At 39.3% G+C, this 25820-nt stretch overlaps 1 protein-coding gene across 2 annotated transcripts in view; it reads right to left on the bottom strand.

Annotated features, from left to right (window-relative positions):
- Nucleotides 1–1726: 1726 nt before the first annotated feature.
- Nucleotides 1727–25820, bottom strand: part of LOC135205696 (zinc finger and BTB domain-containing protein 7C-like) — a 262909-nt gene continuing 238815 nt past the window's right edge. Inside the window, exon 6 of one of the 2 annotated variants that reach the window (XM_064236632.1) lies at nt 1727–2310. In XM_064236632.1, coding sequence (XP_064092702.1) covers nt 1897–2310 — 414 coding nt within the window. In that variant the 3' untranslated portion in view covers nt 1727–1896. Of the gene's footprint in view, nt 2311–24627; nt 25013–25820 lie in introns of those variants that run through there. The other variant, XM_064236637.1, reaches the window with a different exon arrangement.

Genomic DNA, 25820 nt, shown 5'->3' with positions numbered 1-25820 from the left:
TTGCTTGTGACCCCTACTGTACAACTAGATAGCTGGTGAGTGTAACCAGCAATTTCTCTCGTAGTGGGGTAGTGTCTTCAGCGCACCTCACGCGGTGTACTGTAGGCATTACTTAAGGTTCTTCAAACGATCCCTTCGGTCCTTAGCTGCAATCCCTTTCATTCCTTATTTTACTGTACCTCCTTTCATATTCTTTCCTCCGTCTTATTTTGCACTCTGTGAGCAACAATGTTCTAGAGTGCAACTGCTTTGAGGTTTTCCTTCTGTTACACCTTTCAAACCTTTCTGCTGTCATCAGTTTTCCTTTCAGAAATTTCCCCTTCGTGGGAAGAGGTGGCAGAGCCCCGGATAATTGACACCTCAGATCACCGTCATATCATTCACTTGTGATAGATAGGGTTTGTCTGAAAGAAGCAGAGTGACTGACCGAAGAAGGGCTCCCCCTCTCAGTCATGCATATGCAATCTCACGGTGCTTGATGCACTGAACTTCGTGGTAGATCATAAGCTAATGTGATGAACTCAAGATAGCTCACGGTTTAAAGCTGATTCGTGTGTGTGTCTGGTAGGATTTCAGAATAACCTCACGAAGTCGACAATCAATATGAAAACTGCATCGAAGGTCAAAATGCTGCGTAAGATCAATGCACAATACATTTGTTTATTTCCAGAAGTCTCTAGCCCCTTCATATACATTTTGTTTATTTTCAGCCCCTTCATATTCATTTTGTTTATTTTCAGAAGACTCTAGCCCCTTCATACTGGCTTAATCTTGTATTCATCTCTCCCTCGCAAACTTACCACTAGAGTTGTTGATTGCACGATACCAACTCTGATATCGTTGTGAATTTGGGCCAAATGCCTATTGCATGATGCATCACTTCGTTGATTTCCTAATGTCTCATGTTATATGATTTAATGCTGTTGCTCTCTCTCTCTCTCTCTCTCTCTCGTCTCTCTCCTCTCTCCCTCTCTCCTCCTCTCCTCCTCTCTCTCTCGCTCAATCTTCTCTCCTTCATCTCTCTCCCCTCCTCCCTCCATCCCTCCCTCCTCCCCAAAAAAAAAGAACCTCCTCTCGCTCTCATCTCCTCCACCGCCTCTCTCTATCTATATATATATATTATAGAATATATATATATATATATATATTATATTTATACATATTTTTTTTATCCACAATTCATTAGGAATATGTGTCATTGAGATTACAATTAGCCCTCTCGATGACAATGTTGAGAAGTCTTGATGACCCACAACATAATATTTGAATTTTTGCTTATAAGATGCGATAAGAAAAATAATATCAATTGTACAGGTACGTCACTTTTTTAACGTAAGAGATTTATTATACTTCTCAACTTCTGTAGTATTGCATTTTTAACTTTAGGAGACGAGGGAAGCGCAGAGCTGCCTTCTTCTGGTGTACTTACGGGGATTCAAAACAAACACTTGCTAGGCAGGGTTTTTCATCTAGTCAATCTTTCAGTTCAAAACTTTTTCATTCGCAATAAGATAGAGAGCCCTCCCCCCACCCACTCTCTCTCTCTCTCTCTCTCTCTCTCTCTCTCTCTCTCTCTCTCTCTCTCTCTCTCTCTCTCAATATAAGAAAGTGAAGAGTGATCGCCTGGAAGTTAATTATCTCTCTCTCTCTCTCTCTCTTCTCTCTCTCTCTCTCTCTCTCTCTCTCTCTCATAAACAGACATTCTGCCGTAGAAGTTTAACTATTATAAAACCCAGTAGCTAAAATAAAAAGGATAAAAAATTAAAATGACGTTCTAAACTGAATTATACAATAATCATTTCCTCCTCTCGGACTCGTCACTAGAAAACAGAAAACGGGATTCCCCGAGGAGTAACTGAAGTAACCCCAAACAAACCTCCAAACCTGGCCCATCGACTACTTAGAGTGGTGCTTCATGACGTGCCTTTTCATGTTGCCCTTCTGACTTGACCTGTAGGCGCAGTAGGCGCAGGCGAAGGGCTTCTCCCCCGTGTGCGTGCGAATGTGCGCCCTGATGCTCTCCACCTGTACGGCCATGAAGGGACAGTGAGGGCACGGGTAGGGCTTCCGGTTCGTGTGGGCCTTCAGGTGCTCCGACAGCTGGGCAGTGACGTGGGTCGTGAAGGAGCAGTAAGGGCAGTAGTGGGTCTTGGGCGCGTAGAAGCTGCTCAGGGCCGTCTTCGACGGCAGCGTCGTCGTCTTCGTCAGAAGACCGGCGGCCTCCTCGATGCTTATCGTGATGGTGGTGGCTCCTCCCAGGGGGTTCCTGCTGCTGGTGCTTCCGCCAGCGCCGTCGTCAGCTGCTGCCATCTGTCGGTGGGGAATGACTTCATGAATGGTTCAGCTGGGAATCGGCAGAGCATCTACTACAGTTTTGTGTTAATGTTACAGTTACAAGGAGTTGCAAAGATTAGGATGTCTACTGAATCTGGTTTCATCTAGTTAAATAATGGAAAAGTTCTAAATTTAAGTCTTGGTTTATTTAAACTCGAGGCCTTCATAATGAAAGAAGTTGTAGATAAATATAAGAAACAAAATTAATAGAATCAGGTTTTACATGTTTTGGACTATATGGATAGATAAGTTGTAGTTTCTGTTAGGGTTAAATCTATGTTCAAGTTTGTGACCTGTGATTTCCGATAATCCTGGATTATCTCTATTTTGATTTTTAACCCTTTGAAAATTATTAACCATCTGGTATTCTCTCTCTCTCCCGGGATGTGACATTTCCCCTCTTAGAAGGACTCTCACCCAGAGGTCTTCATCCCCAACCCCCTCCAAAAGGAGTAAGTAAAACGCGGGTACGAAATCCCGTAGAGTGTTTCTCTCTCTCTCTTTTTTGCACATGCTGGAGTGCTGATTTTAGCCTTGTGGAATATTTCCACATAGCTGAGGGCGGGTTTTTCTCCTCCTCCTTCTCCTCCGGCCCCTTCTCCCATTTTTTCTCCTTCTCTTTCCCTTCCTTCTCCCCTCAATATCCTCTCCATCTGTACATTTCCCTCTCCCCCTCAATTCCTCTCCCTTAGTGTATCTCTCTCTCTCTCAGTAAATTTCCCTCTCCCCCTCAAGTCCTCTCCCTTAATATCTCTTTCACTCTCCCTCAAAGTCTCTCCATCTGTAAATTTCCCTCTCCCCACGACTTAGCCTTTGACGTCATCTCAGACGATCAGCGACACAACTCCCCCACCCTAGGAGCTCTGCCACGAGTCCAGCTTACTTTGATGGTAATTGCTTCATAGCAAGGAAAGATAAAGGAAAGGAAAACGTATCTTCGAGAAGTTCTGCAACAAGGAGGCTTTCGCGCCTGTGTTGGAGGCGCCTGTTCTCGCGGTTGTACTGGAATCGTCGGGCGTGTTGTGGGGCGCTACATGCGCCTAAGTGTCGGGAGAAACGCAGCGAAATATGATGCAATATTCCGTCGAGAGTCTTCTAAGAAGTTCTAGTAATCTCGGGAGCCTGTGACTTTCGCCGTAGGCTCCGCCCCCAGAGTGCCGTACAAATACGACGGACGAAGTAGGAGAAAGAGAGAGAAATCACCAGTTAGTCACAGAGAGATATCCTCAGTAAGAGCCATAGATCAGATTATCAGTGAGAGATCAGCAGCAGCAGAGATCATCCGAGAGAGATAAGAGAAAAAGGGACCGATGAAGGATCAGAAGAAAAGTTGCTTGAGAGTTGGTTGGATACTGGTCTAGTCGTCGTCAGGAGTGGACGACCGAGTTATCTCGACGTTGAGCAGACTTCAGAGAAGAAAATGTCCTGCTAGAGGTTTTGGGGAGTTCCTGACTTTCAAGTATCGAGAGTAGACTTTATTTTCTGCAATACGGAGTCAAGAGGACGTCTGCGACCGCCGTTCTCCTTTTGTGAAGCCATTGCTTCGAGTCGCTAAACTAAGCAGCAAGTATTTGAATTACCTCACTGTTCCCCCAGTTCATGCAGTGTAAGATTTTGTTTTTTTTTATGTAAATAGGAGATACCATTCTGCATTTACCTTTGTTAGTAAGCTTGTAAATAAACCTTTGTTGTGTTAGTGTTTCTTTCTATATTCGTAACCCCAGTTTCAACTGTTGGTGTTGAAATATTTTTTTTTCTTATTTATTTCATATCGAACCTGAAGCGGACCTCTCTCAGAGGCCGTAACATTGTGGCGACCTTTGGCCAGGATATTTCAACACTTTAACAGTTTGAAACGGAGAATATAGAAAGAGCCAGAATGAGTGAGATGGTGAAAGAGTTTATTGAGTCAGGCAAGCTTCTAGGTCTAGAGGGGAACGATCTCCGTGAATATGTTGAGAAGAAAGAAAGAGAAAAGTATGAGAGAGATGAAAGAGCGGCTGAGAGAGAAGTAATGAGAATGCAGCAAGAGAAAGAGAGAGAAGCAATGAGAATGCCGTAAGAGAGAGAAATGTTGGTAATGCAGCAGGAAGAGAGAGAGAAAGATCGTATGCATGAGCAGGAAGAAAGAGAAAAGGTACGTATGCATGGGCAGCAAGAGAGAGAGAAAGAACGTATGCATGAGTTGGAAATTGTTCGGTTAAGGGAAAGTACTCGTAACAGTCGGTCAGGTGAGAACGAAAACGAAGCTGATACGTTAGGTATGAGTGCAGTGCTAAAATTAGTACCAAAGTTTGATGAGAAAGATGTTACGACATATTTCATGTGTTTTGAGAAGTTAATGGAAAGAGTAGGTTCTCCTAAAGAAACGTGGACTTTATATTTGCAGTCAGTTTGAGTGGTAGGGCACTTACTGTGTATAGTTGCATGTCTAAGGAGGATTGTGATAATTATGAAATTGTGAAAGAAACCGTTCTTAGCGCGTATAGGCTAGTACCGGAGGCACACCGTAAGAAATTTAGAAATTTGAGAAAGGATGAAAATATTACGTATGTAGAATACGGTTAGAAGTCAGATAGGCTGTTTTTTGATTGGTTAACTTCTGCTAAAGTTGATGATTTTGATAGTTTGAAGAACTTAGTGTTGTTAGAAAACTTCAAAGATAACGTATCCCCTGAGATTAACCTTTATATAGAGGATAGGCGAGAAGTATCTTTTGCAGGAGCAACTAGGCTAGCTGACGAATATAGTCTAACTCATAATTTGAGTGTTAGTAAGAAACGAAATGATCCTTCGTCTGGTAGAGTACAAAGCAGTAAAGGTTTCAGTCCTAGTAATAGCAATGCGAGTAAAAGTGACTATTCCTGTTATACATGCGGAAAACCCGGTCATACGTCTAAGGTTTGTAAGAGTAAATTGGCATCTAGTGGCTCAGAATTAACTTGTTTCCAATGTAATGGGAAAGGGCATTTAGCGAGAAATTGTGCAGTAGAAAGGAAGGACGGTAAGAAACCAGTATCGCTAGTTAACCTTTCGTCAAGTAGGAATGATGTGATGAGAGAAACAAGGAAAATTTTGGTGAATTTCTGTCAGAAGGCGTAGTTTCCTCTCTTGGAGGAGTAGATTCGAGAGAAGTAGTCTTGCTTCGAGACACAGGAGCTGCTGTCTCACTGATAAGGAGAGAGTGTATGCCGAACAGGGCAGAAATCAATATGGAAGAGAAAGTCATGTTAGGTGGATTTCCTAACACTTGTGTTCTTTGTCCATTGTTGAAGTTGAATTTAGAAAGTCAAGTAGTGTCAAGAGAAGTGAAACTTACAGTTGTGGACAGTTTGCCCGTCGAAGGTGTTTACATTATTGTCGGTAATGACTTAGCTTTATCCAAGAATGTGAATCCTGTTGTGAGGAATATTCCAGTGCCTGAAATGGTAGTAACTAGGTCGGGTTTAGATACAGACATAGATTACGATCATAATTTGTTTGTGGATTCGAGCGAAAGTGAGTTCGTGGATTCGAACAAGTGTGAGTTCCTGGATTCGAACGTGAGTGAGTTCGTGGATTCGAACGTGTGTGATAGAGGTAGCGAGGTTGATCTTGGCATGAGTGTGGCTGAGAGACCGGACTCTATCGATGTTGACAGTGATAGCCAAGGGGAAGGCGTAGCTGTCGAGAGTATCGTAGTAAATGTACCAGTATCTAGTCCTAGTTATGGTTATGAATTAGGCTCTAACATTTTGGATAAGGATGAGCTAGTCAAGTTGCAGAGAGAGGATGAAACACTAACCCGAATTTTTGAGTGTGAGCTGGCTGATGATCTCGATGATGTGTGTAAGGAAACTTTTTGTTTAAAGGACGAAGTTTTGTCGTTATGTTCGACCGAAGTCAGGTAGTAAAGGAGAAATCACCGAACAATTAGTGGTTCCTAGGAAGCTGCGTGAGCTAGTTTTGAAGTTAGCACACGATGAGCAAGGACATTTGGGAGTAAATAAAACTTTCAAGTGTTATTAGTTAGGCATACTTTTTTGGCCTAAAATGAAAAAATTGATGTTTAAAGAGGTATGTTTTAAGCTGTCATGAATGCCAAATTGCCGGGAAACCGAATCAAGTAATCCCCAGAGCTCCGTTGTGTAATATTCCTTCGGTAGGCGAACCTTTTGAGAATGTAGTTATCGATATGGTTGGACCTTCGCCTAGAAGTAAGGGAGGGAATATATATCTGTTGACAATCATTGATAGACTAACTCGCTATCCCGAGGCGGTACCCGAAACAAGCGGCAACGCGAGGACCGTAGTTAAACGATTGTTGAATTATTTTTCTAAGTTTGGTCTGCCTCGTACTATACAGAGTGATAATGGTAGTAATTTTGTATCCAAATATTTCAAGGATAGAATGAAAGAATTAGGCATCAAACTCGTAACTTCCACACCTTATCATCCCGAATCACAAGGCATTGTGGAGAGATTTCATTAAACGTTAAAGAGTTGCTTACGGAAATTGTGTAAGAACTTTGAACACGACTGGGAAGAAAAGTTACCATTCGTTCTGTTAGCTTTAAGGTTAGCACCGAGCGACACTACTGGATTTAGTCCATTTGAGCTTGTTTTCGGTCACACCGCTAAAGGTCCTTTGGAAATGTTAAAATGTAACTTAATGAATAAAGAAGGTAGTGAAGAAGGTAGTGAGGACTACATCACTAATCTAGAGCATTTTAAAAACAGTTTAAGGGATGCTTGGCAACTAGCGAAGGAGACCGAGAGAGAGAGTCAAGGGGAAACTAAACGAAAACATGATTTTAGAGCGAAAGAGAGACATCTCTGTGTAGGAGATAAAGTTTTAGTATTAGTCCAGAAAGAAGGTCCCTCTTTATCGTATAAGTTCGAAGGTCCTTTTTCAGTTTTAGAGAAGAGGGGGAATCTGAATTATTTAATAGATATGAGTCAATGTAGAGCAAAGTGGCTGCATGTAAATTTGCTCAAGAAATATAACGAACGCCCCGTGCCTGTAGTGACGGTGTCCCGGAAAGAAATTAGCTTTGAGAAAAACTCTGAGGTGCTTAAGAATTTCGAAGTTTTTAATCAGGGTTTGGAAGAGGAAAAGGTGAGGGAAGTGCGTAATGTTTTAGTGAATTATCCTGAAACTATTAGTGACAAACTAGGCCTAACCTATGTTTTAGAACATGATATTGAGTTGCAGGACACTAAACCCCTTAGGCAAAGTCCATATCGTCTGAACCCAGAGAAGGCAGAATCTGTGAGGAAGGAAATTAGTTACATGCTAGATAATGATTTGATAGTACCTAGCGAGAGTGAATGGAGTTCCCTGGCAGTTCTGGTGAAAAAGGAAGATGGATCAGATAGATTGTGCATTGATTTCCGGAAGGTAAACAGTGTAACGAAGCAAAGTAATTTTCCCTTACCCAGGATTGACGATTGTTTAGATAGAATCGGAAATCCCAAGTTCATCTCAAAGCTTGATTTGGCTAAAGGTTATTGGCAAGTACCTTTAAGTGAACGAGCCCGGAAAATTTCTGCCTTTATAACGCCATTTGGTAGTTTCGAGCCCAAAGTCATGGCTTTTGGCTTGAAGAACGCAGCCAGTACCTTCCAAAGGTTAATGATAAAGTTTTAAATGGCATCAACAACTGTGTCGTGTACTTAGATGATCTTGTGATATTTTCAGAGACTTGGGAGGATCATGTAAGGATTTTGGCGAGAATCTTGAGGGCCCTTACCAAAGCGAATCTCGTTCTTAATCTAAAGAAGTGCGAATTTGGGAAAGCCTCTATTACTTATCTAGGACATAAGGTAGGTCTTGCTAAAATCTGTCCAAAGGATCGGAACATAGAAGCTATCGTGAATTTCCCAATCCCAACAACTAAAAAACAGGCAATGAGATTTCTCGGAATGGTTTCGTATTTCCGTAGATTCGTACCAAATTTCTCGGAAATAAGCGCTCCCATAACTAATCTGTTTAAGAAAGGACGCAGTTTTGTATTTGATGATGCGTGTGTGGAAGCCTTCAACAAGTTAAAGGCTATAATGATTCACGAGCCAGTTCTATTATTACCCGATTTTGGTAAGGAATTTAATTTAGCGATCGATGCCAGTAATATTGGTGTAGGAGGGGTTTTGTTACAAGAAGTGAATGGAATGAAACTCCCAGTTGCCTATTATTCAAAGAAACTGAATAAAGCTCAACAGAACTATTCCACTATTGAAAAGGAATTGTTTGGTTTAGTTACAGCCTTGAAACACTTTGAGATTTACGCACGTAGTGGTTCTGTTTTAACTGTATATACTGATTATAATCCCTTAGTTTATTTGGAGAGGTTTAGGAACAAGAATAAATGTCTAATGCGTTGGAGTTTAGAATTACTAGACTATAACCTGAAGATAGTTCATATAAGGGGAAAGGATAATGTATTAGCTGATACCCTCTCTAGAGATTTCCCAGAATGAGTAGCCTAATAACCGTTTTCTGTTATCGCACGAGTGAGTGTGTGAGTGGAGAATGTGCGTTGCTTGACTGATTAAAGCTTTAGCAGAATTGTTTCCCTGCTCTTTAATTCTTGCTTCTCTTTAGAAAAAAAAAATAAGTTGATTTCATTTTTTTTCTCTTTTGGGGGGCGGTGATGGTAATTGCTTCATAGCAAAGAAAGATAAAGGAAAGGAAAACGTATCTTCGAGAAGTTCTGCAACAAGGAGGCTTTCGCGCCCGTGTTGGAGGCACCTGTTCTCGCGATTGTACTAGAATCATCGGGCGTGTTGTGGAGCGCTACATGCGCCTAAGTGTCGGGAGAAACGCAGCGAAATATGATGCAATATTCCGTCGAGAGTCTTCTAAGAAGTTCTAGTAATCTCGGGAGCCTGTGATGTTCGCCGTAGGCTCCACCCCGCCGAGTGCCGTATAAATATGACGGACGAAGTAGGAGAAAGAGAGAGAAATCACCAGTTAGTCACAGAGAGATATCCTCTGTAAGAGCCACAGATCAGATTATCAGTGAGAGATCAGCAGCAGCAGAGATCATCCGAGAGAGATAAGAGAAAAAGGGACCGATGAAGGATCAGAAGAAAAGTTGCTTGAGAGTTGGTTGGATACTGGTCTAGTCGTCGTCAGGAGTGGACGACCGAGTTATCTCGACGTTGAGCAGACTTCAGAGAAGAAAATGTCCTGCTAGAGGTTTTGGGGAGTTCCTGACTTTCAAGTATCGAGAGTAGACTTTATTTTCTGCAATACGGAGTCAAGAGGACGTCTGCGACCGCCGTTCTCCTTTTGTGAAGCCATTGCTTCGAGTCGCTAAACTAAGCAGCAAGTATTTGAATTACCTCACTGTTCTCCCAGTTCATGCAGTGTAAGATTTTGTTTTTTTTATGTAAATAGGAGATACCATTCTGCATTTACCTTTGTTAGTAAGCTTGTAAATAAACCTTTGTTGTGTTAGTGTTTCTTTCTATATTCATAACCCCAGTTTCAACTGTTGGTGTTGAAATATTTTTTTTTCTTATTTATTTCATATCGAACCTGAAGCGGACCTCTCTCAGAGGCCGTAACACTTACTCAGTTTCACTTACCTGCATTGACAACTGAGCATTGGCTGACGTCCTTGACACGTCCTTCCGCTTTCACTTCGCCACAGGAAGGTTTTGCTCTGTTGTTACCACTTTCGTTTCTTCATTTGAACAAACACTTTCAACCATCTTTCTGGGATGTCTAAGGATTCAGTACTATGCACACTCATTGGTTATAGAGAGCTGCGAACTCAATCAGTGACCCGTCCCCAGTCTGAAGGCTTCGGTGTTTGTTAACAACAACATTGCTTCGCCTTTCTGCTTCAAAAACGTCGTCTCTGACCCTCAGCTTCATACTCCCCCCTATTAGGAGCATCCACAAGTGGAGCTTACTTATCTTCCAATGAGAATTGGCACACGTCATTGACACGCTGAGTGGCCTCATAGATCCCAGCGCTTGGCCTCTGGCACAAATTCTGTATTGTACTAATCATTCATTCATTTTCAATATGACAAGGAATTTGCCAAGATAAATTCTTACAGATAATCGATTTCATTGTAGAATTGTACGTTTTTTTTGTCTTCCTGTCATTGTTAGATAATGATATCGTAGTCCCCCCCCCCCCACCTATGATTTCTCTTTGATTCATAAAAGTGTGCCTATGTGTCCCGATATGCATTTTCCATCTACTCATTTGCATATCAGATCGGATGGTACTAGACTTAATAATAATAATAATAATAATAAAATAATAATAATAATAATAATAAAATAATAATAATAACTAATAATAATAATAATAATAATAATAATTAATAATAATAATAATAATAATAATAATAATAAAAGTAGACGAAGACCCAGAAATATACAGAGACAGGAGAATGACAAACAGAACAGAGGACTGGCACAACAAACCAATGCACGGACAATACATGAGACAGACTAAAGAACTAGCCAGCGATGACACATGGCAATGGCTACAGAGGGGAGAGCTCAAGAAGGAAACTGAAGGAATGATAACAGCGGCACAAGATCAGGACCTAAGAACCAGATATGTTCAAAGAACGATAGATGGAAATAACATCTCTCCCATATGTAGGAAGTGCAATACGATAAATAAAACCATAAACCACATAGCAAGCGAATGCCCGGAACTTCCACAGAACCAGTACAAAAAGAGGCATGATTCAGTGGCAAAAGCCCTCCACTGGAGCCTGTGCAAGAAACATCAGCTACCTTGCAGTAATAAGTGGTACGAGCACCAACCTGAAGGAGTGATAGCAACGATCAGGCAAAGATCTTCTGGGACTATGGCATCAGAACAGATAGGATGATACGTGCAAATAGACCAGACGTGATATTGATTGACAAAATCAAGAAGAGTGTTTCAATCATTGATGTCGCAATACCATGGGACACCAGAGTTGAAGAGAAAGAAAGGGAATAAATTGATAACTATCAAGACATGAAAATAGAAATAAGAAGGATATGGGATATGCCAGTGGAAATTGTACCCATAATCATAGGAACACTAGGCACCGATCCCAAGATCCCTGAAAAGGAATCTAGAAAAAACTAGAGGCTGGGAAGTAGCTCCAGGACTCATGCAGAAGAGTGTGATCCTAGAAACGGCGCACATAGCAAGAAAAGTGATGGACTCCTAAGGAGGCAGGATGCAACCCGGAACCCCACACTGTAGATACCACCCAGTCGAATTGGAGGACTGTGATAGACAAAAAAAATAATATTTAAATTAATGAATATTTAAATAAATGAATATTGAAATGCATAAATATTTAAATAAACATTTGAAAATTTATTTCTTTAAATATTTAAATAAATCTTTAAATATTTAAATATTATTTAAATATTTAAATAAATTTAAATAAATAAAATTAAATATAAATTTAAATATTTAAATAAATTTATAAATATTTAAATATTAAATATTTCAATTATTTAAATAAATTTAATTTAAATATTTAAATATCTTTAAATAAATAATTAGATATTTAAATAGTTATATTTAAATATTTAAATAAATATTTAAATAAATATTTAAATATTTAAATGGATAAATATTCAAATAAATGAATATTTAAATATTTATTTATTTAAATATGTAAATAAATAAATTTAGATGGTAAAGTTGGAGAACAAATGATTAACACCCTTCGGTGCCTCCTGTCCCTCTTTAAAATTAATCATACCCCTCGTGGACCTCTGGACTCGAACCCGTAAACCGAGACAGTTCAATCACTCCCAGATACCACACTGACATACATTCACTTTTCTAGCGAGTAGTGACCCGTCAGAAGACATAACTCCTTTAGCTCTGAAGAGGAATTCGAATGAAATAATAGGTCATTCTCGATTTGAATCACTTTATTGCTATTTAATTGCTATTTACATGAATATGGAAGATATGAATGACCGTCAGGGTGATAGTAATAGCGGGAGATATTTAGCGATGTTTGGAGAAAGATCCTGCACGAAATCTTCAGTGCTAAATATTATGAACATTTGACGCGCGTGATTATGAAATAAATCTTCATGGCCTAACTATCAAGGCGACCTTCTTTGATGATGAAGTTAGCACATAGTTTTAAATCAAAATGCCGCATGCTCCCTGAAAAACAAAATTGTATATATATATATATATATATATATATATGTATATATATATTATATATAATACTCATATATCTATATATTTATATATATATATATATATATATTAATATTATATATATATATTATATATATATAATATATCAATTCAAGCTACAAATGTCCTTTAATATCTAAATTCACTTTACCTCCAAATGATATATTTTCATATATGTACCGAAGGGGAATTTTTTTTTTTAGTTGATAATAATTTCGTCCCCCCATGGGATCGAACCACCGTCCAAGTGGACGGGGACGAAATCAGGACAGTCAGTGACGCTATCCAATGATTGGATAGCGTCACTGACTGTCCTGATTTCGTCCCCGTCCACTTGGACGGTGGTTCGATCCGTCACTGACTGTCCTGATTTCGTCCCCGTCCACTTGGACGGTGGTTCGATCCCATGGGGGGACGAAATTATTATCAACTAAAAAAAATTCTCCTTCGGTACATATATGAAAATATATCATTTGGGAGGTAAAGTGAATTTAGATATTAAAGGACATTTGTAGCTTGAATTGATATATAAATGGATCACGGTTACGATGTGATAATTATTCATATATATATATATATATATATATATATATATAATATATATATATATATATATATATATATATATATATATATATATCTTTCTAAAAAAAACTCTACGGCATCTCACATCATCAACCAATCATTATCAGCTGATGTCTTGGCATTGGAAATTTATTATCAAGGGCAAATTCATCCCCGATGCCCCGACACAAAGAAAAAAAGGAGTTCCCACCCCCCACTAAAAAAAAGTTTCACCCTCCTCTGGGCGTTAGAACACCCCCCCTGAACAGTGTTTGAGTAACCCCCGAGGCAGATCACTACTACCCTCCCCTTGCAATATATACATATATATATATATATATATATATATATATATATATATATATATATATATATATATATATATATATATATATATATATATATGTGCATTGTGCTGCAAATGTCCTTTAATATCCAATTCACTCTACCTCGGAATTAATGCATTTTTCATATATGTTAACTGAAGGGAAATTTTTCAGTTGATAATAATTTCGTCCTCCCGTGGATTCGAACCAGTGCACAGCAGACAGAGGAGAAATCATCAGGACTTCAGTGACATAACCGAGTCGGTAAAGTCACTGAAGTCCTGATTTCTCCTCAGTCCGCGGTGCGCCGGTTCGAATCCACGGGAGGACGAAATTATTATCAACTAAAAAATTCCCTTTCGGTTAACATATAAGAAAATGTATTAATTCCGAGGTAGAGGGAATTGGATATTAGAGGAAATTTGTAGCTTAATGCATGTATGTGAATTACGGTGATGTGATAAAGATTCATATATATATATATATATATATATATATATATATAATATATATATATATATACATATATATATATATATATATATATTCTATATATATATATATATATATATAAGCGAATACCACAGGTAAAATGATAGTCAGAAATCCAAGCACTTTCGTCTTTACTAAGACATTGTCAAGGAGCTAATGAAATACAATTGGAGAGAAAGGTCTCAGGTACACAACAAGATCAAGAATACCAGATGGTTAATTGTCAAAAGGGTAAAAATTAAGAGAGATAATCCAGGATCATCGGATATCACAGTCACAAACCTAAACAGATTTGACCCTAACCGAAATTATAAAGTATCTTTACATTCCAAAACATGTAAAAACTGAATATATTAATTTTGTTGCTTATATTTATCTACAACTTTTTTCATTATGAAAGCATCAAGTTTAAATAAACCGAGACTTAAATTTAGACCATTTCTATTATTTGACTTGATAAAACAAGATTCAATGATATTCCTTTTAACTGTGTCATCACATGGGATTAAGGGTCTCGCTTGACTCCAGTTAATAGGATGATCTAAATCTCTCATTTGTACGAATAATGCATTCGATATTTCCCCAGTTCTCACATAATATTGCTGCTGTTTGAGACGTTGTGAAAGAGATTTACCGGTCTGTCCGTAATAGACTTTATCACACTTTTTGCAAGGAATTTCATATATGCAGCCTGGAAGATCTTTAAGAGAATTTTTGATTACTAAACTCTTGACATTAATATTACTGAAAACGACATTTATGTTAAAAAGCTTTTAAAATTCTAGGAATATCTAAAAACCTTTCATCATAGGGTAATTTTAGAATGTTATGCTTACTAAATTCAAGTTTGTCATTAGGTGAATAAAATGTTTTTCTAGCTCTTTTCCATGCCACATCTACAAAAGTCCTTGGGTATTTAAGTTTCAATGCAATAACATAAATAGTTTTAATTTCAGCGTCAATAAACTGCGGGATACAGACACGTAAAGCCCTAGACCCCCTAGAAAAAACGAGAATTTAACATTTTGATGGTGATTGGAGTAGTAATGAACAAAAGAGGCAATGTTAGTTGATTTTCGGAAGCGCTTGGATTTCTGACTATCATTTTCCTTTGGTATTCGCTTATTTAATGAAGTCACGTGCATCTACTGTGATTTTTTAAGCATATGTATATATATATATATATATATATATATATATATATATATATATATATATATATATATATATATATATATATATACACATAGGCAACGTAATCTGGTTCATTGCCTGTGACCCCTACTGTACAATTAGATAACTGGTGAGTGTAACCAGCAATTTCTCTCGTAGTGGGGTAGTGTCGTCAGCGCACCTCACGCGGTGTACTGTAGGCATTACTTAAGGTTCTTCAAACGACCCCTTCGGTCCCTAGCTGCAATCCCTTTCATTCCTTATTTTACTGTATCTCCTTTCATATTCTTTCCTCCGTCTAATTTTGCACTCTGTTGCTCACAATGTTCTAGAGTGCAACTGCTTTGAGGTTTTCCTCCTGTTACACCTTTCAAACCTTTCTGCTGTCATCAGTTTTCCTTTCAGAAATTTCCCCTTCGTGGGAAGAGGTGGCAGAGCCCCGGATAATTGACACCTCAGATCACCGTCATATCATTCACTTGTGATAGATAGGGTTTGTCTGAAAGAAGCAGAGTGACTGACCGAAGAAGGGCTCCCCCTCTCAGTCATGCATATGCAATCGCACGGTGCTTGATGCACTGAACTTCGTGGTAGATCATAAGCTAATGTGATGAACTCAAGATAGCTCACGGTTTAAAGCTGATTCGTGTGTGTGTCTGGTAGGATTTCAGAATAACCTCACGAAGTCGACAATCAATATGAAAACTGCATCGAAGGTCAAAATGCTGCATAAGATCAATGCACAATACATTTGTTTATTTCCAGAAGTCTCTAGCCCCTTCATATACATTTTGTTTATTTTCAGAAGTCTCTAGCCCCTTCTTATACATTTTGTTTATTTTCAGAAGTCTCTAGCCCCTTCATATGCATTTTGTTTATTTTCAGAAGTCTCTAGCCCCTTCATATACATTTTGTTTATTTTCAGAAGTCTCTAGCCCCTTCATATACATTTTGTTTATTTTCAGAAGTCTCTAGCCCCTTCATATACATTTTGTTTATTTTCAGAAGTCTCTAGCCCTTCATATACATTTTGTTTATTTTCAGAAGTCTCTAGCCCCTTCATATACATTTTGTTTATTTTCAGAAGTCTCTAGCCCCTTCATATGCATTTTGTTTATTTTCAGAAGTCTCTAGCCCCTTCATACTGGCTTAATCTTGTATTTATCTCTCCCTCGCAAACTTACCACTAGAGTTGTTGATTGCACGATACCAACTCTGATATCGTTGTGAATTTGGGCCAAATGCCTATTGCATGATGCATCACTTCGTTTATTTCCTAATGTCTGATGTTATATGATTTAATGCTGTTGCAGTCTCTCTCTCTCTCTCTCTCTCTAAAAAATTAAAATGACGTTCTAAACTGAATTATACGAGGGTTGTCCGTAAAAGAAGGTTTCCAAAGATTTGTCACAATGAAAAATATGATTATTGGGATTGAATAATACATTTTTGGAAAGCTTCGACTTTTTCCTATTTTTCGACATAATCGCCGTTGAGATCAACGCATTTTTGCATGCGGTGTACCATCTTCTTTATGCCTGAATCGTAGAACTCTCCCGCCGCTCCACGAAGGTAGCTTAAAACCTCTTCTTTCAGCTCCTCTCCGGTTCTGAAATGCGCTTTGGACGTCTGTACATCCCACTTTGAATTCTCTGCACCATTAGCGCACGTGTTGTACGCTCATACACTTTTCTCCGTAGACTTCACACAGTTGGGAATGAATGTCCACCAGTGCAGTGTTTTTTGCAAACAAAAAACGAATCACAGAGCGTAATTCGCACTTGGCGGGAGAAGGGAGTGGGGGCTCCATCTATATCGGCTGCCAAGCCAAGGCTGAGCGTCGCAGACAGATCGCCTGTGGGGGGGACTGGGAGAGGGGAATCAAGCTACACGCCAGTGTCGCCGGATCTCGCGTAACAGCGTTCCTTGCGACTGCAGCTCCTTGAGAACCTTATATTACGGACAACCCAAGTACATTAATAATTTCCTCTTCTAGGACTCGTTACTAGAAAACAGAAAACGGGATTCCCGGAGGAGTAACTGAAGTAACCCCAAACAAACCTCCAAACCTGGCCCATCGACTACTTCGAGTGGTGCGCTATGACGTGCCTCTTCATGTTGCCCTTCCGACTGGACCTGTGGGGGCAGTGGGCGCAGGCGAAGGGCTTCTCCCCTGTGTGCGTGCGAATGTGCGCCCTGATGTTCTCCACATGTACTGCCATGAAGGGACAGTGAGGGCACGGGTAGGGCTCCCGGTTCGTGTGGGCCCTTAGGTGCTCCGACAGCTGGGCAGTGACGTGGGTCGTGAAGGAGCAGTAAGGGCAGTAGTGGGTCTTGGGTGTGTAGAAGCTGCTCAGAGCCGTCTTCTTCCTCTTCTTCGTCGTCTTCTTCTTCGTCTTCTTCTTCTTTGTCAGACCGGCGGCCTCCTCGATGCTTATCGTGATGGTGGTGGCTCCTCCCTGGGGGTTCCAGCAGTTAGTGCTTCCGCCAGAACCGTCGTCACCTGCTGCCATCTGTCGGTGGGGAATGACATCATGAATGGTTTGTCTGGGAATAGGCAAAGCATCTACTACAGTTTTGTGTTAATGTTACAGTTACAAGGAGTTGCAAAGATTAGGATGTCTCAAAGACTGGTTAGTCCATCCTAAAACGGGACATCATGTGCTCGCGTATCTCTAGGAGCAGGTTTTACTGTTCATTCACAGTGTCCTCCTAATGACTTTTTAAACTCTTCCACACTGTTGCTGTTTAAGATCTCAAGGCAAGGGGTCATTCTCAACCGATGTGAGACCAATGTGTAACGAGTGATCTTCCTAGATGTAAATCGTGATGATTATGTTCGCAAAAACTCTTCATTCAGCTTGATATTGATATTTGGAAACCATTCTATGGTGTGGCGACTTATAGTAAGAATCCCTCGGGGCTTTTGCATGTTAAGTGGAGACCTACGATGTATATACTCTTGAGTGCCGACAGGTGTTTGCTGGAACTCTAAACAATTAAAATATAGAGAGAATACTTTCTGTCAGCTGTAACCATTTATTTTTCTGAGCTTTTTTTGTCTGCGCTAGGAATTCTTTTTGTCAGTAGCGCAAGTTTTGTTTTGTTTTGTTTTGTTCATTGAAGGATAATTTTGTCCGTAGTCCCAATCGATTATTGTCGATTGATGTCTGAAGCTGTTGTCTCCGAAGCCTCAGAGTTTTATTACTTTGTTATGAAACCTTCATCGATATCCCTGACTTTTTGCTGCTTCAGAATTGTCTCTTCACTACAGCCACAATGTTTTTTCCTGTAGAATTCTTTACTTTTTTTCAAGAATCTCTTTCGTGTTTTTCATAAGTTTTAGTCATTATTTTTATCTGCTGCCCCAACTTCTTATTGTTAGGAAATATTTTATTTCTGTGTCCCAATGATTTTTTGCTTAAGGAATCGTTTTGTATTTTTGCCTGTAGCCCCCACAGGTTTTTATTATTTTTTTTCTGTAGATCTAACGTTGTTCTCTATTGGGAATCTCTTATTCGACTACTTCTCTGATCTTTCATAGCTTTATAATCTTCTTTCTCTTTTGCAGTTCAACATTTTAACGTTTTGGGAATATTTTTTTTGCAAGCGGTCATTTGTGTGACGTGGATAGCATTTTTGGCCATGATGACAGTCCGCTATTTCAGTTATTCATTTTTTTTTAAAAGTTTTCTGTTAGTCTTCACAATTAGAAAGGCCTCTTTCGGTCGTATGATGGAAAGAGAACCCAACGACTGGAAAGAGAAAGGAAAGGTATTGTGGAAGGAAATAAAAGATTCAAACTACATCCAATTTTCGCGAAAACTAAACCTGGAATTCCGTGGTGACGGCGTCCCACAGAAGAACAAGTTCTTCTAGTATTTTTGTAAGTCACATCGTAACAAAACTGAATTGCTTGTGGAAGTGTTTGTCCAGACCGCATCTCTGCATGACTACCTCATACGTTCCTCCTTGTATTATCCATAGTTTACTAACATTTTTATCTATTTATTCAATTTTTTTTATCAGTGATCTGTTCTTTTGGAATTTCCTCTTACCTCCTGCTACTTCTTTCTTATGGACATCGTATTCTTTCAGAGCTTCAATTTCAAGTCAATGACCTCTGTGGTGGACTTACTTTATATGAATAGGGTTCATTGAAAACGAAACCCACAAAATCACTTTGTAACGTGTTTACTTCTAAGTATTTACATTTAGTTTTACTCCACACTCGAGGACTTTCAGGCCCTGTCTGTGGCCCATTTTCAAGAGATGTTAGGGATGTTAGCCTGGGTCAAGACCCAGCAGTCTTCTGGAACTTCTTCTCGTTGAGCTGTCATTTATGTGATGGCTGTTCTGTGTTCTGGTTTTCTTGAGAGTTGCCAATCCCCTCTTGTCGCTCTGATATCCTGAGCTGATGGTAAATGGGATTAACCCTTGTGGTAAGGGTGTGGTCACCAAAAGTCTGTTGGGCAGGAAACCTAATCTCCAGGTCAGCAGGGTCAATCTTAGCTTCTTTTAATATCAAAGCTCAGCTTATGGGATCTTCTGAGGTAAAACCTTTGTTTCCTTCAATTACTTTAATCTCTCTGATAAGTGCACCTTCTACTACCCTCCTGTGACTAATTTTGTTGCTTTTGTATATAAGCCTACTGTTTTTGAAATCCATCCTATGGTCATTTTCCCAACAATGCCTAGCTAGCTATAGTACTCCCCTGAGAGTTAAGCTGCACACCCCTTCTATGTTCTTGGACTCTAGTCCTTATTCCCCTACCTGATTCCCCCACATATCTGTCTCTACAATTGTTGCAACTGATTATGTATACCCCGCTACATCATGTGTATTACTGTCTTCTCCTTCCAATTTATTTTTACATACTTTGTTTTTTACGGTATTATCAAAAGTATATACAAATTTTATATTACTTTCTTTCATTTTTGAAGTGATTTGTTTCATTTAGGCATAAAAGGGAGGGCAACTATTTTCTTGTTTTCTTTATTCCATGTTCTCTCTACATTTGCTCTCTAAAAAAATTTTCTAGCTTTGTTGAGTGCCCTTTTTCTGAACCATTCCGGGTATGCTAATGCATCGAAGCTTTTATCGATGTAATTTATTTCTTGCTCTATCTTGCAAGGAGAAGACAGTAATACAGATGATGTAGCGGGGTATACATAATCAATTGCAACAATTGTGGAGACAGATATGTGGGGGAATCAGGTAGGGGAATAAGGACTAGAGTCCAAGAACATAGAAGGGGTGTACAGCTTAACTCTCAGGGGAGTACTATAGCTAGGCATTGTTGGGAAAATGACCATAGGATGGATTTCAAAAACAACAAAATTAGTCACAGGAGGGTAGTAGAAGGTGCACTTATCAGAGATATTAAAGTAATTGAAGGAAACAAAGGTTTTACCTCAGAAGATCCCATAAGCTGAGCTTTGATATTAAAAGAAGCTAAGATTGACCCTGCTGACCTGGAGATTAGGTTTCCTGCCCAACAGACTTTTGGTGACCACACCCTTACCACAAGGGTTAATCCCATTTACCATCAGCTCAGGATATCAGAGCGACAAGAGGGGATTGGCAACTCTCAAGAAAACCAGAACAGCCATCACATAAATGACAGCTCAACGAGAAGAAGTTCCAGAAGACTGCTGGGCCTTGACCCAGGCTAACATCCCAAACATCTCTTGAAAATGGGCCACAGACAGGGCCTGAAAGTACTCGAGTGTGGAGTAAAACTAAATGTAAATACTTAGAAGTAAACAAGTTACAAAGTGATTTTGTGGGTTTCGTTTTCAATCTTTAGAAGAAAACTGAAAGAAGTTTTTGTTTGGTTCAATAGGGTTCATCTTCTGAATAATAATAACAATCACCCAGCACATCATTCTAACACTCCAGTTGTGCCGTCAGTGTTAGCTACTTGGTGCGACGTTTGGCGGCAGAATCTTGGAACGCAACAAAACACGGCCGCCTTCAACTCATTCGAGTTGAGAACACCGTCAGTTTCAACGCAGCGAGTGATTCGGAAGATCTGATTTCAGGACCCTCTGTTTCATCAACTAAGTCCATGTGTCTGTCTGAGAGTGAGCTATATATAGTCTTCCTTTAACTCGACTCTCTCGTACATTACCGCCATTTTTGACATGACACGGCGTCGGGTAAGCTATCCAAAAGGAAATGGTTCTAAACAATTAGTCTTTTTAATTACAGAAGCTAAAAAAGTCGGTCGATAAAATTTATTTTGAGTCTTAAAGGTAAACTTAAGTCTTTCGGCAACATCAAACCAATTCCCCCTCTTCCTTTCAGGGGTCCTTGTAACACCCGTAGAGTCATCTCTTCCCACCTGTGCTCTGTGGGAATTCGTAGCCTCCTCTAAAGCTCTGGAATTCTCTGCCAGCTTCTGCTTTTCTTCGGCACCGGGCTACACAAGGGGTTGGGGGGACGTGATGGTGCCAATGGCTCTTAGTCTCAAAGCTCTTCTGAGATCGAGTATTTTTATAATTAAAAAACCAAACCAAATAGAATGTTTTTAGCTTAATTGGTAAAAGATCATTGGGACGATTGGTCCAATTAGATGTTAATAGCAAAAAAGAGTAGAGGAGAATGCATAGTTATCATTAACATCACCCTCCTAATAAAAAAAAAAAAAAAAAAAAAAAAAAAAAAAAAAAAAAATAAAAAAAAAAAAAAAAAAAATAATAATAATAATAAAAATAATAATAAGAATTATTATTATTATTATTATTATTATTATTATATTATTATATTATTATTATTATTACTACTACTCTTTTAACGCCATTATGCTTTCACAGAGCCTTTTAAATTTTTTTTCTTTAATTTTCAACAGCAGGTATAAGGTACAATAAATATCCCATGGATATGAAACTTTGGTGCTCTCTCTCTCTCTCTCTCTCTCTCTCTCTCTCTCTCTCTCTCACACACACACACACACACACGCAGAGGTGTTCATCTACCTACTCCCTGCTGGCCTAAGGCCAACTTAATCATAAACAATAACAATGATTCGTATTTCCTTCAGTCTCTCTGTAGGTGACCGCCATTGTGTGAAATTAAAATTCGAAAATGAACAGCGAAAGCAGAATATCTTACCGTCGCCTTTGGAAATTGATAATACTATCTACCTATATATCTTGTTATATTCGTAACACTCATTTCGAGTTCATATTATATCGGGTGCAGTGAATGTGTCTCGCTGTCGGACTTTTCCAGAGTTCCAGAGTTCCTTGGTTCCTCCTCCCACCGTTGGATTGTGGAACAGGAGCAGCTTCCCTGAGGATGTCGTGCAGTTGGAACTCCTGATACCATATAACCCTCCTGGCATTTCAAGACATTTTTATCCTCCTGGCATTTCAAGACATTTTTATCCATGTGTTATATCTTCTTTCTTCCATCCTACTTTCCAGCCTCTCCTATCAATTGATTCATAGTGCAACTGTGAGGCTTTCCTCCTGTCACACCTTTCAAACCTTTTCATTGTCAATTTCCGTTTCAGCGCGGAATGGCCTTCGTTGCCCCAGTGCTTGGCATTCTGCCTAAAACCCGTAAATCAATCTAACTGATGTTTTTCTGTTTCATAAGTGAGATCTCTTCTTCCTGAATGTCCCTTCACCTTCGCTTCCTCCCTACCGGCCACCTTATTCTTTGAAAGCTTGGATTTCGAGTCAGCGGTGGTTCACATGAATAGATTCCATCTTCTGAATAATAATAATAATAATAATAATAATAATAATAATAATAATAATAATAATAATAATAATAATAATAAAGTGATAGAAAACGATCTGGCAAAGATCCCCTGGTACTATGGTATCAGAACAGATAGGGTGATACGTGCAAATAGACCAGACGTGACGTCGATTGACAAAATCAAGAAGAAAGTATCACTCACTGACGTCGCAGTACCATGGGACACCAGAGTTGAAGAGAAAGACAAGGAAAAATTGGACAAGTACCAATACATGAAAATAGAAATAAGAAGGATATGGGATATTCCAGTGGAAGTTGTACCCATAATCATAGGAACACTAGGCACGATCCCAAGATCCCTGAAAAGGAATCTGGAGAAACTAGAGGCTGAAGTAGCTCCAGGACTCATACAGAAGAGTGTGATCCTAGAAACAGCCCACATAGTAAGAAAAGTGATGGACTCCTAAGGAGGCAGAATGCAACCCGGAACCCCCACACTATAAGTACCACGCAGTCGAATTAGAGGACCGTGATAGCAAAATAATAATAATAATAATAATAATAATAATAATAATAATAATAATAATAATAATAATAATAAGTATTTTGCCATCACAACATCAATGGCCAACGGTTAACTTGAGAAGGAGCCTTTAGCCGGGTATCTCCAGTAAAATTATGAATCTATCATTCAATTTCTACTCAATATCCATAAGGTTACAAGTGAGGCAAGGTGGCTGTCGAATTCACTCTTTGTCAAGAATTCAGTATGTTGACATCGTATGAAATAGGCCCCACGGTTATTTTAATGGGATGCGTTATCAAATATGCAAACATTTACGAAATCTAAAACTCAAACCAGAATGTTTATTTTGGTCCACTGGACTTCCATTCGGTTTTGGAAGACTACACGGCAACTGACATAAATATTATTATTATTATTATTATTATTATTATTATTATTATTATTATTATTATTATTATTATTATTATTATTATTATTATTATTATTTTGTTCTAAGGAGTCCACAATAATAAAAAATGTTGAGAGTTCGTGTATGGTTTTAAAACACTTTCGAACCCTTCCCTGAGTTCATCTTCAGTCAAAATGCACCCTGGGAAGGGTTCGAAAGCTTTGTAAAGTGTTTTTGAATTATACACGAACTCTCAAAATTTTTTTTAATATTATTGTGGACTTCTTGGAACAATATATATACGTTCGTGACAGAGGGTTTTTCCCTATTATTATTATTATTATTATTATTATTATTATTATTTTATTATTATTATTATTATTATTATTATTATTAATCTGCAGCGTATTTATGAGAAAAGCAGCGTGATTCTTTTATAGTTAGTTTTTTTATTTTTAAGTTATTCATCTTTGGGGGAGGGAAGAGAGCGACGTCGGAACTGTTCAATCATTCGAAAATAAAATAGATTTTAAACAAAAATTTGGTTCTGAGACACAATGAAGTATTTTGAAGTCTAAAGATGAAGGATTCCCAGCCCATAAAAAAACGCCGAAATGGAGAAAGTAAGTAGCCTACTATATTTCAGAGACTGCTGTCTCTCTCTTCAGTACTTGAAGAGGGAGACAGCAGTCTCTGAAATATAGTCTCTTCTCTCTATATTTTGGCGTTTTTATGGGCTCCTTTTATTAAATGGAAGTCTGTTGTAACAGAACATTTTTAAAGAGAGAGAGAGAGAGAGAGAGAGAGAGAGAGAGAGAGGAATGCAACACATCTCCATCAGCGATCGCAACCGCCCAAGAGCTGGAGAAGAAGCCACAACAACAACAACAACAACAAAAACAAAGGAGCAGGAACCAGCAGACATTTACCTTAACTGTGATGGGTCCAGAGGTGCCTCTTGAGGCTACTCTGCTGTCGAGACCTGTAGGGACAGAGGGCGCAGGCGTAGGGCTTCTCCCCCGTGTGGGTCCTGATGTGTCTCTTCAGGTTGTCCTCCTGGGTGGCTCGGAAGGGGCAGTGAGGGCAGGCGAAGGGCTTCTCGCCCGTGTGGGTGTGGATGTGCCGAGCTAAGTTGGTCGTCTTGATGGACGCGTAGGAGCAGTAGGGGCAGTGGTGGAGTCTCGTACTGGTGGTGGTGTTGGCGTTGGGGATGGGGGCGTTGTTGGAAGAGGTGGTCGTAGTGGTGGTGCCTCCGGGAGGGTTCTTCATGGCGTACGCCAGGCTTCCGTCGTCGGGTCCGACGACCAGCCCGACCTGTGTAGGAATATTTGGCCTTATTGTTTTTTGCGTGCAAGCTGGACTGCTATCTACTGACATCTATCTATCTATCTATCTATCGCTTACAAGAAAAATGGAGGGGCAGAGTCTTAGATTCTTCGGGTTGGATTCGCTTAATTTTTTTTTATAGATTTGACTTTGCTTTGCAGATGTTGAATGCTCGTTCAGTCAAGAGTCGAGACCTACTCGGGTCGAACAGGAGAGTGACCTGTCTTCGTTTGTAGAATACTGAAGTGTTGATGCGTCACACCAAGAAGAAGAAGAAGAATGAATAATGAGATGTGAAACAAGGCTCGAAGAAATCCTTTCGTCCTGAGAGAGGAGGAGGAGGAGGAGGAGGAGAAAAGCCAAGAAGAGACAGTCAGTCGTTCGGACGAGGAACACCGCGACTTCATCGAGCCCATTTGACACATGGCTGCCAAAGAAAAATATTTCTCTTCACTCGGCAGGATACACATTGAAGGATATTTTGGCAGGGTGTCCTCTGATTCCTATCAGTCAATTCCTCTCAACCTCCGAGGTACTCATATCAAGTCCTAGCAACGAGTAACGTGGTCAGTTGAAAGTAAACTTCGGAGATGCATAACATTTCTAATTTGATTTCGAACCCGCAGCTGAAACAAGCTGCAGAAAGGGCAGATTTCCTTTAGATGCCTGAGCCCGTGCTATCATTAAGGAGCTTAATGAAAAGACAACAACGAAAACTTCTTTCTAAACTTCTGATTGTTATTTCTTGCCTAAAAAAAACTCATGAGAATGACTATTGGTTTTTTCTTTCTATAAA

Source organism: Macrobrachium nipponense, chromosome 24 (assembly GCF_015104395.2).
Source record: "Macrobrachium nipponense isolate FS-2020 chromosome 24, ASM1510439v2, whole genome shotgun sequence".
Lineage (NCBI taxonomy): Eukaryota > Metazoa > Arthropoda > Malacostraca > Decapoda > Palaemonidae > Macrobrachium > Macrobrachium nipponense.
Note: the sequence above shows the minus strand (reverse complement) of the source record. Positions and strands in the feature narration are given on the sequence as shown.